Here is a 15,974-nt window from a genome sequence, read left to right as displayed (position 1 = left end):
CGTTGTCCAGACCATGGACCGCTGGGAGAGACAGGAAGTCTCTCCAGCGCCTCGACCAGCGCAACCGGGGTTACCTCTTCCCGTCCCGTCCGGATCCAGTTCCAGTGTGATACGCCTCTCCCTTCCCAGGGAGTATGATGGGAAGGCAGCACAGTGTCAGGGATTCCTCTTACCTGGCCACCGTTCACCCAACTCCCTCGGGAAGGGAGAGTGTTCGCCCTCGTCTCATGCCTCTCAGGGAGAGCTCTGGAGTGGGCAAACGCCGTATGGGGAGAAGGAGACGTGGCGTTGAACGGCTCTTCCATTTGAGGCAGGGGACGAGGAGCGCACAGGAGTTCGCACTGGAATTCTGGACCTTGACCGCCGGAGCAGGATGGAACCCTCATCGACCACTACAGATGCGGCCTGCGCGAGAATTTCCGACGGGAGTTGACCTGCAGGGATGCCACCATCACTTTTGACCAACTGGTGGCTCTGTCCATCCGGTCGGACGTCCTGAGGCTCCGGTGCCCATGGAGTTGGGAGGGGCTGCGTGTAGGGAGGCTGGAGGAGGGACCTTCACGTGCAGCATTTGTGGCCGCAGAGGGCACACTGCCGGTTGGTGCCGGGTTGGTCCCTTTGGGAGTCGAGGCAGCAGGCAGGGCACTCTGACGTCACCCCAGGTGAGTCTGCACCACTCTCATCCAGAGTCCTCTGTTGTCCACTTGTTTGTACCTGTTTGTTTTCCCGAGTTTTCCCCGCATTCCCAGCATAAGGCACTTGTTGATTCAGGCGCAGCTGGGAATTTTATCGACAGAGCGTTCGCCCTTAGTTTAGGGATCCCCATTATTCCTGTGGTTAGACCTTTCCCGGTATACGCTCTGGATAGTCGACCATTAGGTTCAAGGCTAATCGGGGAAGCCACCATCTCCCTGGCCATGGAGACGCAGGGGGGTCACGAGGAGAGAATCAGTCTCTTCCTCATTGACTCTCCTGCGTTTTCTAACAAGTAATCTAACAATTCTACAACAACTACCTAATACACACAAATCTAACAAGTAATCTAACAATTCGCCAAAACCTACCTAATACACACAAATCTAAAGGGGTGAATGAGAATATGTACATATAAATATATGGATGAGCGATGGCCGAGCAGCATAGGCAAGGTGCAATAGATGTTATAAAATACAGTATATACATGTGATATGAGTAATGTAAGATATGTGAACATTATTGAAAGCGGCATTGTTTAAAGTGACTAGTGATCCATTTATTAAAGTGTCCAGTGATTGGGTCTCAATGTAGGCAGCATCCTCTCTGAGTTAGTGATTGCTGTTTAGCTGTCTGATGGCCTTGAGATAGAAGCTGTTTTTCAGTCTCTCTGTCCCCGCTTTGATGCACCTGTACTGACCTCGCCTTCTGGATGGAAGCGGGGTGAACAGACAGTGGCTCGGGTGGTTGTTGTCCTTGATGATCTTTTTGGCCTTCCTGTGACATCGGGTGCTGTAGGTGTCCTGGAGGGCAGGTAGTTTGCCCCCGGTGATGCCCGGCAGGAGGCTCTCGATTGAGCATCTGTAAAAGTTTGTCGGTGTTTTGGCTGACAAAGCCACATTTCTTCAGCCTCCGAGTGGGCTTGATTACCAACAACGACGAGACAGCCTGCAGGGAGGAGGTGAGAGCACTCGGAGTGTGGTGTCTGGAAAACAACCTCTCACTCAATGTCAACAAAACAAAGGAGATGATCGTGGATTTCAGGAAACAGCAGAGGGAGCAGCCCCACTATCCACATCGAAGGGACAGGCACATCACAGACAAAGTAATGAATACATAAGTATTCAGACCATTTGCTATGAGACTCGAAATTGGGCTCAGGTGCATCCTGTTTCCATTGATCATCTTTGAGATGTTTCTACAACTTGATTGGAGTCCACCTGTGGTAAATTCAATTGATTGGACATGATTTGGAAAGGCACACACCTGTCTGTATAAGGTCCCACAGTTGACAGTGCACGTCAGAGCAAAAACCAAGCCATGAGGTCGAAGGAATTGTCCATAGAGGTCCAAGACAGGATCGTGTCGAGGCACAGATCTGGGGAAGGGTACCAAAACATTTCTGCAGCATTGAAGGTCCCCAAGAACACAGTGGCCTCCATCATTCTGAAATGGAAGAAGTTTGGAACGACCAAGCCTTTATGGTTGAGTGGCCAGATGGAAACCACTCCTCAGTAAAAGGCACATGACAGCCCACTTGAAGATTGCCAAAAGGCACTTAAAGACTCTCAGACCATGAGAAACAAGATTCTCTGGTCTGATGAAACCAAGATTGAACTCTATAGCCTGAATGCCAAACGTCACGTCTGGAGGAAACCTGGCACCATCCCTACGGTGAAGCATGGTGGTGGCAGCATCATGTTGTGGGGATGTTTTTCAGCAGCAGGGACTGGGAGACTAGTCAGGATGGAGGCAAAGATGAACAGAGCAAAGTACAACGAGATCCTTGATGAAAACCTGCTCCAGAGCACTCAGGACCTCAGACTGGGGTGAAGGTTCACCTTCCAACAGGACAATGACACTACCGGAAAACAGAACAATCAATAAATGGGTACAAACCCCGACGCCCACCAGACATAAAGTGCACAAGCAATAAACAATTTCAGACAAAAGACATGGGGGTTAAATACACAACATGTAATGAATGGAATTGGAACCAGGTGTGTGGGAAGACAAGACAAAACAAATGGAAAATGAAAGGTGGATCGGAGATGGATAGAAGACTGGTGACGTCGACCGCCGAACGTCGCCCGAACAAGGAGAGGGACCGACTTCGGAGGAAGTTGTGACAGTACCCCCGCTTGACGCGCAGCTCCAGCAGCACGTCGACACCGGCCTCAGGGATGACCCGGAGGACGAGGCGCAGGGCGATCCGGACAAAGACGGTGGAACTCCTGCAGCATTGAAGGGTCCAACACGTCCTCGACCGGAACCCAGCACCTCCCCTCCGGACCGTACCCCTCCCACTCCACGAGATACTGAAGGCCCCTCGCCCGACGCCTCGAATCCAGTATGAAGCGAACGGAGTACGCCGGGGCCCCCTCGATGTCCAAAGGGGGCGCACCTCAGACTCCTGGAGCGGGCCAGCCACCTCCGGCCTGAGGAGAGACACATGGAACGAGGGGTTAATACGGTAATCGGGGGGAAGCTGTAACCTATAACAAACCTCGTTCACTCTCCTCAGGACATTAAATGGCCCCACAAACCGCGGACCCAGCTTCCGGCAGGGCAGGCGGAGGGGCAGGTTTCGGTTCGAGAGCCAGACTCGGTCCCCCGGTGTGAACAACGGGGCCTCACTGCGGTGGCGGTCTGTGTTCTCCATTTGGCGCAGCACGGCCCGCTGAAGGTGTACACGGACAACTTTCCATGTCTCCTCCGCGCGCCTAAACCAGTCGTCCACCGCAGGAGCCTCGGTCTGACTCTGATGCCACGGTGCCAGAACTGGCTGGTACCCCTATACACACTGAAAGGGGGAGAGGTTAGTGGAGGAGTGGCAGAGTGAGTTCTGCGCCATCTCGGCCCAGGGCACGAACGCCGCCCACTCCCCCGGCTGGTCCTGGCAATAGGACCACAGAAACCTGCCCACATCCTGGTTTACTCTCTCCACCTGCCCATTACTCTCAGGTGAAAACCTGAAGTAAGGCTGATCGAGATCCCCAGACGTTCCATGAAAGCCTTCCAGACCCTAGACGTGAATTGCAGACACTATATCCTCAGGCACCCCGTAGTGCTGGAAGACGTGCGTAAACAAGGCCTCCGCAGTCTGTAGGGCCGTAGGGAGACCGAGCAGAGGGAGGAGACGACAGGACTTTGAAAACCAATCCACAACGACCAGGATCACGGTGTTACCCTGTGAGGGGGGAGATCGGTTAGAAAATCCACCGACAGGTGCGACCAAGGCCGTTGTGGAACGGGTAAGGGGTGTAGCTTACCTCTGGGCAGGTGCCTAGGAGCCTTACACTGGGCGCACACCGAGCAGGAGGAAACATAAACCCTCACGTCCTTAGCCAAAGTAGGCCACCAGTACCTCCCGCTCAAACAGCGCACTGTCCAACCGATCCCAGGGTGACCAGAGGAGGGTGAAGTGTGGGCCCAATTGATCAACCGGTCACAAACAGCAGACGGGACGTACAGACGCCCAGCGGGACACTGGACAGGAGCGGGTTCTGCACGTAACGCCTGCTCAATGTCTGCGTCCAGCTCCCACACTACCGTCGCCACCAGGCAGGAGGCGGGGAGTATGGGAGTGGAATCCATGGGCCGCTCCTCTGTGTCATACAGTCGGGACAGTGCGTCTGCCTTCACGTTTTGGGAGCCTGGCCTGTAGGAAAGGGTAAACACAAAACGGGTGAAAAACATGGCCCACCTTGCCTGGCGAGGGTTCAATCTCCTCGCTGCCCGGATGTAATCCAGATTGTGGTGGTCAGTCCAGATGAGGAAAGGGTGTTTAGCCCCCTCAAGCCAATGTCTCCACGTCTTCAGAGCCTTGATGACAGCCAACAGCTCCCGCACCGCCGGGCTGAGCTTCTTCGAGATGAAGGCACAGGGGCGGACCTTCGGTGGCATACCCGAGCGCTGAGAGAGCACAGCTCCTATCCCAGCCTCTGACGTGTCCACCTTCACTATGAACGCCAAAGAGGGATCCAGATGGGCCAGCACGGGAGCTGAGGTAAACAGAGCCCTCAGGTGACCAAAAGCCCTGTCCGCCTCAGCCGACCACTGCAAACGCACCGGGCCCCCCTTCAGCAGTGAGGTAATGGGAGCCTCTACCTGACCAAAACCCCGGATAAATCTCCGGTAGTAGTTGGCAAACTGGCTAGCACCACGGGAAAAACAGGAGAGTCAATAAGGAAGAGACTAATTCTCTCCTTGTGACCCCTGCGTCACCATTCCCAGAGGAGCAGTGGCCTCCCTGATCAACCCTGACCCTAATGGTCAACTATCTAAGGCGTGAACGGGGAAGGGCACAGCCACGGGAACAATGGGGATCCCTAAACTATGGGCGAACGATCTATCTATAAAATTCCCAGCCGCGCCTGAATCGACGAGCGCCTTATGCTGGGAATGCGGGGGAAAACTCAGGAAAAGTGACAGACACAAACATATGTGCAACAGAGGGCTCTGGGTGAGAATGGTGCCGGCTCACCTGGGGTGACGCCAGAGCGCCCTGCCTGCTGCCTCGATACCCAGAGGAACCAACCCGGCACCGACCAGCAGTGTGACCTCTGCGGCCACAGATGATGCACGAGCTGGAACCTCCTCCGGTCTCCCTGCGCACCTCCCCTCCCAGCTCCATGGGTATCGGAGAGGGGGTGCTGGGGGATGGAACACCCTCCAGTCTCCCTGCGCACCTCCCCTCCCAGCTCCATGGGTATCGGAGAGGGGGTGCGGGAGTATGGAACCAACAGACCCCGATTCTGCGGGTAGCCAGAAGGTTATCCAGCCGGATGGACAGGTCCACCAGCTGGTCGAACGTGAGGGTGGTGTCTCTGCAGGCCAACTCCCGACGGACGTCCTCGCGCAGACTGTAACGATAATGGTCGATCAGGGCCCTCATCTAAGCTCCGCCCAGCAACGCATTTGATTGGTTTAACATGTTGTGAGGCGTCACTGATTTACACTGCGTCTCAATCCCTTTTTTACAGGTTGAAGTTTATTGTCACGTATCTTGCCCTGAAGGCAGAACTGAGCGATTTCCGGTCGATAGTCCAGCTGCAAAGTCAAAATTTGGCTATATCATAAAAATTCATGAAAACAAAATGATATTTTTTTTTGTTGGTCTTAGTCTAAGGTTAGCAGTGTGGTTGTGGTTCAGGTTAAGGTTAGGTTTAAAATTCCGATTTTATTGAAATGTGTGTCTGCGCCAGCTCGTTATCACTCTGCATAGCTGCCTTCAGAACAAGATTCATGACAATAACCTGACCCCTTTTTTAGCTATGTATGTCCATAGACTACACCAGGCTTTCCGATTAGGGAAGGCTAGGGTCAAACGTTCACCAGATCTAAATTATTATTCACCGTATGGTAATCCTATATCACGCAGTAACATAAAAAACGGGATATTGCCCGTCAATCAGAGAGTTAAGTTTATGTTAAGGCTCCAGGGTAAAAAGTCATGGCCTGCATGCCAAATCCCCCCATTCCCCATTCCCTTCATATTCCCTACATAGTGCACTACTTTTGACCAGAGCCCCTATGGCACCCTGGTCAAAAGTAGTGCACTAGGGAACAAGCGTGCCATTTGGGACATAACCGTGGTAACCTCTCACAATGCAGGATGTCATAATATTACCCTGTAATTCTAGAGTTTTCCCTGCTGAGTGGAAAAGACCATTTCCTGACATACTAGGTCTCAAATTCCCTATATCGTTCACTACTGTTGACCAGAGCAAAGGTAGTGCACTAAATAGGGAATAGGGCTCTGGTCTAAAGTAGTGTTCTATATAGGGAATAGGGCTCTGGTCTAAAGTAGTGCACTATGTAGGGAATAGGGCTCTGGTCTAAAGTAGTGCACTATGTAGGGAATAGGGGCTCTGGTCTAAAGTAGTGCACTATGTAGGGAATAGGGGCTCTGGTCTAAAGTAGTGCACTATGTAGGGAATAGGGGCTCTGGTCTAAAGTAGTGCACTATGTAGGGAATAGGGGCTCTGGTCTAAAGTAGTGCACTATGTAGGGAATAGGGCTCTGGTCTAAAGTAGTGCACTATGTAGGGAATAGGGGCTCTGGTCTAAAGTAGTGCACTATGTAGGGAATAGGTCTCTGGTCTAAAGTAGTGCACTATATAGGGAATAGGGCTCTGGTCTAAAGTAGTGCACTACATAGGGAATAGGGGGTAGTGCTGAGCGATTCTTTCTTTTTGAAATCAGTTCAGTTTCTGTTCGATTCTTTAAAAATAATAATATTTTGGATTTCGGTTTTGATAATGAAATGTAATATGAAATAATTACGTCACAAAGCCAAAACATTGAAACATTCCCACATTGGGTAGATATCAATAGAAAAACAGGAAAATAAAGAATGAAATGAAAGAAAAGAAATGTGTGTATTATTGTTGTTTTATTTGATTACTTGTTCTATTTTATTCCTTAAAGTAATAATCTGATCTCTGCTCAGCCAGTAGCAGCCAGCCATCCAGGCAGTAGCAGTCAGCCAACCAGACATTAGCAAGTCAGCCAGCCAGGCAGTAGCAAGTCAGCCAGCCAGGCAGTAGCAGTCAGCCAACTAGGCAGTAGCAGCCAGCCAACCAGCCAGTAGCAGCCAGCCAGTCAGTAGCAGCCAGTAGCAGTCAGTAAGCCAGCCAGCCAGCCAGCCAGTAGCAGCCAGCCAGCCAGGCAGTAGCAGCCAGCCAGCCAGTAGCAGCCAGCCAGCCAGGCAGTAGCAGCCAGCCAGCCAGGCAGTAGCAGCCAGCCAACCAGACAGTAGCAGTCAGCCAGCCAGCCAGACAGTAGCAGCCAGCCAGCCAGACAGTAGCAGCCAGCCAGCCAGCCAGCCAGACAGTAGCAGTCAGCCAGCCAGACAGTAGCAGTCAGCCAGCCAGACAGTAGCAGTCAGCCAGACAGTAGCAGCCAGCCAGCCAGACAGTGGCAGCCAGCCAGCCAGACAGTAGCAGCCAGCCAGCCAGTAGCAGTCAGCCAACCAGACAGTAGCAGTCAGCCTGCCAGACAGTAGCAGCCAGCCAACCAACCAGTAGCAGCCAGCCAGCCAGGCAGTAGCAGTCAGCCAGCCAGCCAGGCAGTAGCAGTCAGCCAGCCAGACAGTAGCAGTCAGCCATCCAGACTGTAGCAGTCAGTCAGCCAGCCAGGCAGTAGCAGCCAGCCAGCCAGTAGCAGCCAGCCAGCCAGGCAGTAGCAGCCAGCCAGCCAGGCAGTAGCAGCCAGCCAACCAGACAGTAGCAGTCAGCCAGCCAGCCAGACAGTAGCAGCCAGCCAGCCAGACAGTAGCAGCCAGCCAGCCAGCCAGCCAGACAGTAGCAGTCAGCCAGCCAGACAGTAGCAGTCAGCCAGCCAGACAGTAGCAGTCAGCCAGACAGTAGCAGCCAGCCAGCCAGACAGTGGCAGCCAGCCAGCCAGACAGTAGCAGCCAGCCAGCCAGTAGCAGTCAGCCAACCAGACAGTAGCAGTCAGCCTGCCAGACAGTAGCAGCCAGCCAACCAACCAGTAGCAGCCAGCCAGCCAGGCAGTAGCAGTCAGCCAGCCAGCCAGGCAGTAGCAGTCAGCCATCCAGACTGTAGCAGTCAGTCAGCCAGCCAGGCAGTAGCAGCCAGCCAGCCAGGCAGTAGCAGTCAGCCAGCCAGCCAGGCAGTAGCAGTCAGCCAGCCAGCCAGGCAGTAGCAGTCAGCCAGCCAGGCAGTAGCAGCCAGCCAGCCAATCAGCCAGACAGTAGCAGTCAGCCAACCAGACAGTAGCAGTCAGCCTGCCAGACAGTAGCAGCCAGCCAACCAACCAGTAGCAGCCAGCCAGGCAGTAGCAGTCAGCCAGCCAGGCAGTAGCAGTCAGCCAGCCAGGCAGTAGCAGCCAGCCAGCCAGCCAGCCAGTAGCAGCCAGCCAGCCAGGCAGTAGCAGCCAGCCAGGCAGTAGCAGCCAGCCAGCCAGACAGTAGCAGTCAGCCATCCAGACTGTAGCAGTCAGTCAGCCAGCCAGGCAGTAGCAGCCAGCCAGGCAGTAGCAGTCAGCCAGCCAGCCAGGCAGTAGCAGTCAGCCAGCCAGCCAGGCAGTGCCAGCCAGACAGCCAGCCAGCCAGCCAGCCAGGCAGTAGCAGCCAGCCAGCCTGACAGTAGCAGTCAGCCGGCCAGACAGTAGCAGCCAGCCAACCAACCAGTAGCAGCCATCCAGCCAGACAGTAGCAGCCAGCCAACCAGGCAGTATCAAGTCAGCCAGCCAGGCAGTAGCAGTCAGCCAGCCAGACAGTAGCAAGTCAGCCAGCCAGGCAGTAGCAAGTCAACCAGCCAGGCAGTAGCAAGTCAGCCAACCAGACAGTAGCAGCCAGTCAGCCAGGCAGTAGCAGCCAGCCAGCCAGGCAGTAGCAGCCAGCCAGCCAATCAACCAGACAGTAGCAGTCAGCCAGCCAGCCAGTAGCAGCCAGCCAACCAAACAGTAGCAGCCAGCCAACCAGGCAGCCAACTAGGCAGTAGCAAGTCAGCCAGCCAGGCAGTAGCAGTCAGCCAGCCAGGCAGTAGCAGTCAGCCAGCCAGGCAGTAGCAGCCAGCCAGCCAGGCAGTAGCAGCCAGACAGCCAGGCAGTAGCAGTCAGCCAACCAGGCAGTAGCAGCCAGCCAGCCAGGCAGTAGCAGTCAGCCAGGCAGTAGCAGCCAGCCAACCAGGCAGTAGCAGCTAGCCAGGCAGTAGCAGTCAGCCAGCCAGGCAGTAGCAGTCAGCCAACCAAGCAGTAGCAGCCAGCCAGCCAGCCAGGCAGTAGCAGTCAGCCAGCCAGCCAGGCAGTAGCAGCCAGCCAGCTACTGCCTACAGCCAGCCAGCCAACCAGTAGCAGCCAGCCAGGCAGTAGCAGTCAGCCAGCCAGGCAGTAGCAGTCAGCCAGCCAGGCAGTAGCAGCCAGCCAGCCAGCCAGGCAGTAGCAGCCAGCCAGCCAGGCAGTAGCAGTCAGCCAGCCAGCCAGGCAGTAGCAGCCAGCCAGCCAGGCAGTAGCAGTCAGCCAGCCAGGCAGTAGCAGTCAGCTAGCCAGGCAGTAGCAGTCAGCCAGCCAGGCAGTAGCAGTCAGCTAGCCAGCCAGGCAGTAGCAGCCAGCCAGCCAGGCAGTAGCAGCCAGCCAGCTAGGCAGTAGCAGTCAGTCAGCCAGTCAGCCAGGCAGTAGCAGTCAGCCAGCCAGCCAGGCAGTAGCAGCCAGCCAGCCAGGCAGTAGCAGTCAGCCAGCCAGCCAGGCAGTAGCAGCCAGCCAGTCAGGCAGTAGCAGTCAGTCAGCCAGGCAGTAGCAGCCAGCCAGCCAGGCAGTAGCAGCCAACCAGGCAGTAGCAGCCAGCCAGGCAGTCAGTAGCAGCCAGCCAGGCAGTAGCAGCCAGCCAGCCAGGCAGTAGCAGCCAGGCAGCCAGCCAGCCAGGCAGTAGCAGTCAGCCAGCTAGGCAGTAGCAGTCAGTCAGCCAGTCAGCCAGGCAGTAGCAGCCAGCCAGCCAGGCAGTAGCAGCCAGCCAGCCAGGCAGTAGCAGTCAGCCAGCCAGGCAGTAGCAGTCAGCCAGCTAGGCAGTAGCAGCCAGCCAGCCAGTAGCAGTCAGCCAGCCAGCCAGTTGCAGTCAGCCAGCCAGCCAGCCAGACAGTAGCAGCCAGCCAGCCAGCCAGACAGTAGCAGTCAGCCAACCAACCAGTAGCAGCCAGCCAACCAGGCAGTAGCAGCGGGCCAACCAGGCAGTAGCAGCCAGCCAACTAGGCAGTAGCAAGTCAGCCAGCCAGGCAGTAGCAGTCAGCTAGCCAGGCAGTAGCAGCCAGCCAGCCAGGCAGTAGCAGCCAGCCAGCCAGGCAGTAGCAGCCAGCCAGCCAGGCAGTAGCAGTCAGTCAGCCAGTCAGCCAGCCAGCCAGGCAGTAGCAGTCAGTCAGCCAGCCAGGCAGTAGCAGCCAGTCAGCCAGCCAGGCAGTAGCAGCCAGCCAGGCCATCTCACGTTATGTGCTCCCCATACTGATTCAGAGTGGTTGGTTTAATTGCTGAAGAAACATTTTGGTTGAGTGCATTCATCTGTACAACTGACTAGGTATCCCTCCTTTCCTTCCCTTCCCTCTACTGTACTGTCTTCAATCATCCTATTTAGCTAGCCTATCTAGAGATATCTGGCAGAGCTGTCTGACTAAATCATTATACTAGTTCTTCAACGTAGATAAGGTAAACTTTCAAACTGTTTCTGTTCCCTCCTTGTTGCGTTGTGTACATTCCTCTCTCATGTGGTCTGTGTGTGTGTCTAAACTAACGTAGAAGGCGTGAAACTGTCCAGAGATCTGTATATAATGAGATGTTCATGTGTCCGCCCCTAACAATGGGAGTCGTTGTCCCAAAGGCGACAAGCTGAGGTCCAAACTAAGCACATAGATATATGTTGGGTTTATTTTGGACAGATTTTGGTGAGAGTGAAACCTCTTCCTCTCTGAGGCCCCCCCCCCCCCCCAAAAAAAAACCAGGCGCAATGGATTATAGTCGTTGTAGTTAAATAACACGTTTCTGCGCTGAGCCTGGTTAAATATTTGCTTAATGAAAACTACAACTCCCTTCAGCCCAGCATCCCACATAGTTCTTGACTTGATTTCTTCAGATTTTTCTTAGGAATTATTTGATTTCTCTCCAGAGAAACGACGCATTGGGCTTAAAAAAAAAAAACGGAACTAAATGGAATTGAAGTAATTGAAACGACGTCGGAAAAATATTTTTTTTTAAATAACCAAACCCCCAAAATGGTGGTTAATCGATCAGCACTAATAAGGGATTATTTGGGACGCATCCTGCAGGTATACACTCTGACTCCACCACTCACATCTAAAACTTCACTACAATAACACTGTTTGAACACCAATAATGATTGCCATTTGTTTTTGGAAATGAACAAAACTAAATATTAATCGCAGGATGTCTTACAGCCTCGCATTAGTTAAATACGAAGAGGAAGCCTTAGACCAATATTAGGAGTGTGAATTGCTCCCAAATAAGAGCTATAAAACACAAGCAGAAAGTGATGTAGTGCCATAAACTAAACTCAGATAAGTTATCTGAAAATGTTTTGAAGGGATTTATCCAGATGGAATGTTGAACAATCGTGAACATTCTATCTCTCAACACAGAGTTCTATTTTTCCATAGAACAGAAAAATAAAACAGATTTCTAATGTTGTTGAGAGGAAACAGAACAGAAAAACTCTGGGATTGGGATTAGGAGGAAGGAAGGCGCTAATTTATTGGTTCTTTCACTCATCCCTTTCTGCTGCGATATTACATGTCTGTAATATCTATTTATCCTTTCCAGCTCACATGCGTATACGAGGATCCCCTGTCTCCGCTCTCCCATGTTCCTCATAAAACACATTGCAGAGCCAAGATTCACATACCATCAGAGAAAGAGGTGTTGAGTACCAAGGCAGATGGATCCAATATCTCCTATTGCGTTTTAATGTGACAACGAGACCCATAAAGCTGCTCAGAGCTGTGAATCACTAGTGGTGTGACTCCCTTAGGTGGAGGGGGGAGGAAGGAGGAGGAGGGAGGGGGTGGGTGGGAGGAGAAGAAGACGATAGTGAGGAAGGGAGGGAGGACCAAGAGGAGGTCTGAGCCTGACCTGTGCATGCCGTTCCAGGATTTGGTTGTTCTCCCTCTGCAGCAGTGCCAGTTCAGCCTCCAGTCTCTGGTTGGTTTCCTGCAGGAGGCTATAGGAGATCTCCAGGGCCCGTCTGTCAGCGGTCAGGTCCTGGAGCTCCTGCTGCAGCCTCCCCGTTTCCTCCCTGGCCGACGCCCTCTCCACCTCCGCCTCCCGACGACGCTCGCCAAGCTCCGCCTTCTCACCCTCGATCTGGAGCCACATGCAATCATCTTGGATCCATCTCAATGAACGTTTCTGTGATTCCTCACCTCACCTCCTCTCCTCACCTCCTCACCTCACCCCACCTCCTCTCCTCACCTCACCTCCTCCTCACCTCACCTCCTCCTCACCTCACTTCCTCCTCACCTCCTCCTCACCTCACTTCCTCCTCACCTCACTTCCTCCTCACCTCCTCCTCACCTCACCTCCTCCTCACCTCACCTCACCTTCTCCTCACCTCACCTCACCTCCTCACCTCATCTCCTCACCTCACCTCACCTCACCTCCTCACCTCACTTCCTCCTCACCTCACTTCCTCCTCACCTCACCTCCACCTCACCTCACCTCACTTCCTCCCCACCTCCACCTCACCTCACCTCACTTCCTCCTCACCTTACCTCCTCCTCAACTCACCTCACCTCCTCCTCACCTCACCTCCTCACCTCCTCCTCACCTCACCTCACCTCAGCTCCTCACCTCACCCTCACCTCACTTCCTCCTCACCTCAGCTCCTCCTCACCTCACCTCCTCACCTCACCTTCTCAGCGGTATAGGAGCCTCTCCTCTGAACTTCATTAGTTTTGAGAAAAATGTCGAAGAGTGCTGTGTCAAAGTAGTACTGAAATACCTTCCTTCATGTCGCCTCTGAGTCAGACTTACAATAGTAGTACAGTAGTAGTACAGTAGTAGTAGTAGTATAGTAGCAGTAGTAGTAGTATTAGCACAGTCATAGTCATAATAGTTGCAGAGTAGTATAGTAGTAGTAGTAGTAGTAGTAGTAGTGTAGTAGTAGTAGTAGCAGTACAGTAGTAGTAGTAGTAGTAGTGTAGTAGTAGTAGTAGTAGCAGTACAGTAGTAGTAGCATTAATAGTTTAGTCATAGTCATAGTAGTAGCATAGTAGTAGTAGTTGTATAGTAGTAGTAGTAGTAGTAGTATAGTTGTAGTAGCAGTAGTAGTAGTAGTATAGTTGTAGTAGTAGTAGTAGTAGTATAGTTGTAGTAGTAGTAGTATTAGCACAGTCATAGTCATAATAGTTGCAGAGTAGTATAGTAGTAGTAGTAGTAGTAGTAGTAGTAGTAGTAGTAGCAGTACAGTAGTAGTAGTAGATTAGCAGTAGTAGTAGTAGTAGTAGATTAGTATTAGTAGTAGTAGTAGTGTAGTAGTAGTAGTAGTAGCAGTACAGTAGTAGTAGCATTAATAGTTTAATCATAGTAGTAGTAGTAGTAGTAGTAGTAGTATAGTTGTAGTAGCAGTAGTAGTAGTTGTAGTAGTAGTATAGTTGTAGTAGTAATAGTATGGTCATAGTCGTAGTAGTAGCAGTATATTAGTAGTAGTCATAGTAGCAGTAGTAGTAGTTTGGCCTAGTAATAGTACAGTAGTAGTAGTAGTAGTAGTAGTAGTAGTAGTAGTAGTAGCAGCAGCAGCATAGTAGTATAGTAGCAGTCATAGTAGTATAGTCGATGTAGTATATTAGTATAGTAGCAGTATAGTAGCATAGTACAGATACAGCAGTAGTATTGATGTAGTATTATTGCAGTATAGTGGTAGTAGCAGTATAGTAGTGGTATAGTAGTAGTATTAGTAGAACTTGTAGTAGTAGTAGTAGCAGCAGTAGTAGTAGCAGCAGTAGAAGTAGATTAGTAGTAGTGTAGTAATATAGTAGTAGTATAGTAGTAGTATTAGTAGTAGTAGTATACAGTGCCTTCAGAAAGTGTTCATACCTCTAGACGTATTCCACATTTTGTTGTGTTACACCCTGTATTCAAAACTGCTTAAATATCTCACCCATCTACACAAAATACCCCATAATGACAAAGTGAAAACATGTTTTTAGAATTTTTAGCAAATTTATTGAAAATGAAATACAGAAATATAATGTTGTTGATCTATCCTCAGTTTTCTCCTATGACAGCCATTAAACTCTGCAACTGTTTTAAAGTCACCATTGGCTTCATGGTGAAATCTCCCAACGGTTTCCTTCCTCTCTGGCAACTAAGTTAGGAAGGACGCCTGTTTATTTGTAGTGACTGGGTGCATTGTTACACCATCCAAAGTGTAATTCATAACTTCACCATGCAGAAAGGGATTTTCAATGTCTGCTTTTTAAATATGTTGATCTACCAACGAGGCATTGGAAAACCTCCCTGGTCATTGTGGTTGAATCTGTGTTCGAAATTCACTGCTCGACTGAGGGACCTTACAGATAATTGTATGTGTGGGGTACAGAGATCAGGAAGTAATTTAAAAATCATGTTAAACACTATTATTGAACAGAGTGAGTCAATGCAACTTATTATGTGACTTGGTAAGCAAATGTTTACTCCTGAACTTATTCAGTTTTGACATAACAAAGGAGGTTGAATACTTATTTACTTAAAATATTTCAGCTTTTCATTTTTTATTAATTTGTAAACATTTCTAAAAACGTAATTCCACTTTGAAGTTATGGGGTATTGTGTGTAGATCAGTGACCCAAAATCTTAATTTATTCTATTTAAATTCAGGCTTTAACACAACAAAATGTGGAAATTGTCAAGAGGTGTGAACACTTTCTGAAGGCAGTGTAGTATATTAGAAGTAGTATATTAGTAGTGGTATATTCGTAGTAGTAGTAGAAGTAGTGGTATATTAGTAGTATAGTAGAAGTAGTATAGTAGTAGTAGAAGTAGTATAGTAGTAGTGGTATATTAGTAGTAGAAGTAGTATAGTAGTAGTGGTATATTAGTAGTAGTAGCAGAAGTAGTATAGTAGTAGTGGTATATTAGAAGTAGCAGTAGTAGTAGTGGTATATTAGTAGTAGTAGTAGTGGTATAGTAGTAGTGGTATATTAGTATTAGCAGTAGTAGCAGTATAGTAGTAGTGGTATATTATTATTATTAGTAGTAGTGGTATATTAGTAGTAGTAGAAGTAGTGTAGTAGTGGTATATTAGTAGTAGTATTAGTATTAGTAGTAGTAGTAGTAGTAGTAGTAGTAGTAGTAGTAGTAGTAGTAGTAGTGGTGTAGTAGTAGTAGTAGTAGTAGTAGTAGTAGTAGCAATAGTAGCAGTAGTGGTATATTAGTAGTTGTAGCAGTAATAGTAGTAGTAGTAGCAGTCGCAGCAGTAGTAGTAGTAGTAGTAGTAATAGCAGCAGTAGTAGTAGTAGTACAGTCGCAGTATTAGCAGTGTAGTAGTAGTAGTAGTAGTAGCAGTATAGTAGTAGCAGTAGCAGTAGTAGCAGTAGCAGTAGTAGTAGTAGTAGCAGAGGTGAAGAGGTCGTGTAGTGTAGTAGTGGTAGTGGTAGTAGTAGTAGTAGTGTAGTAGTAGTAGAGGTGCAGTCGTGTAGTAGTAGTAGTAGTAGTAGTAGTAGTAGTAGTAGTAGTAGTAGTAATAGTAGAGGTGTAGTAGTAGTAGTAGTAGTAGTAGTGTAGTAGTAGTAGAGGTGCAGTCGTGTAGTAGTAGTA

At 50.4% G+C, this 15,974-nt stretch overlaps 1 protein-coding gene across 1 annotated transcript in view; it reads right to left on the bottom strand.

The window, feature by feature from the left end:
• crocc2 (ciliary rootlet coiled-coil, rootletin family member 2) overlaps nt 1–15,974 on the bottom strand; it is an 85,883-nt gene that overhangs the window by 66,045 nt on the left and 3,864 nt on the right. The window contains exon 4 of the mRNA XM_045697461.2: nt 12,291–12,521. Within this exon, the coding sequence (XP_045553417.2) occupies nt 12,291–12,521 (231 nt within the window). The remainder of the gene's footprint in view (nt 1–12,290; nt 12,522–15,974) is intronic.

Source organism: Salmo salar, chromosome 16, assembly GCF_965601325.2.
Source record: "Salmo salar chromosome 16, fSalSal1, whole genome shotgun sequence".
NCBI lineage: Eukaryota > Metazoa > Chordata > Actinopteri > Salmoniformes > Salmonidae > Salmo > Salmo salar.
Note: the sequence above shows the minus strand (reverse complement) of the source record. Positions and strands in the feature narration are given on the sequence as shown.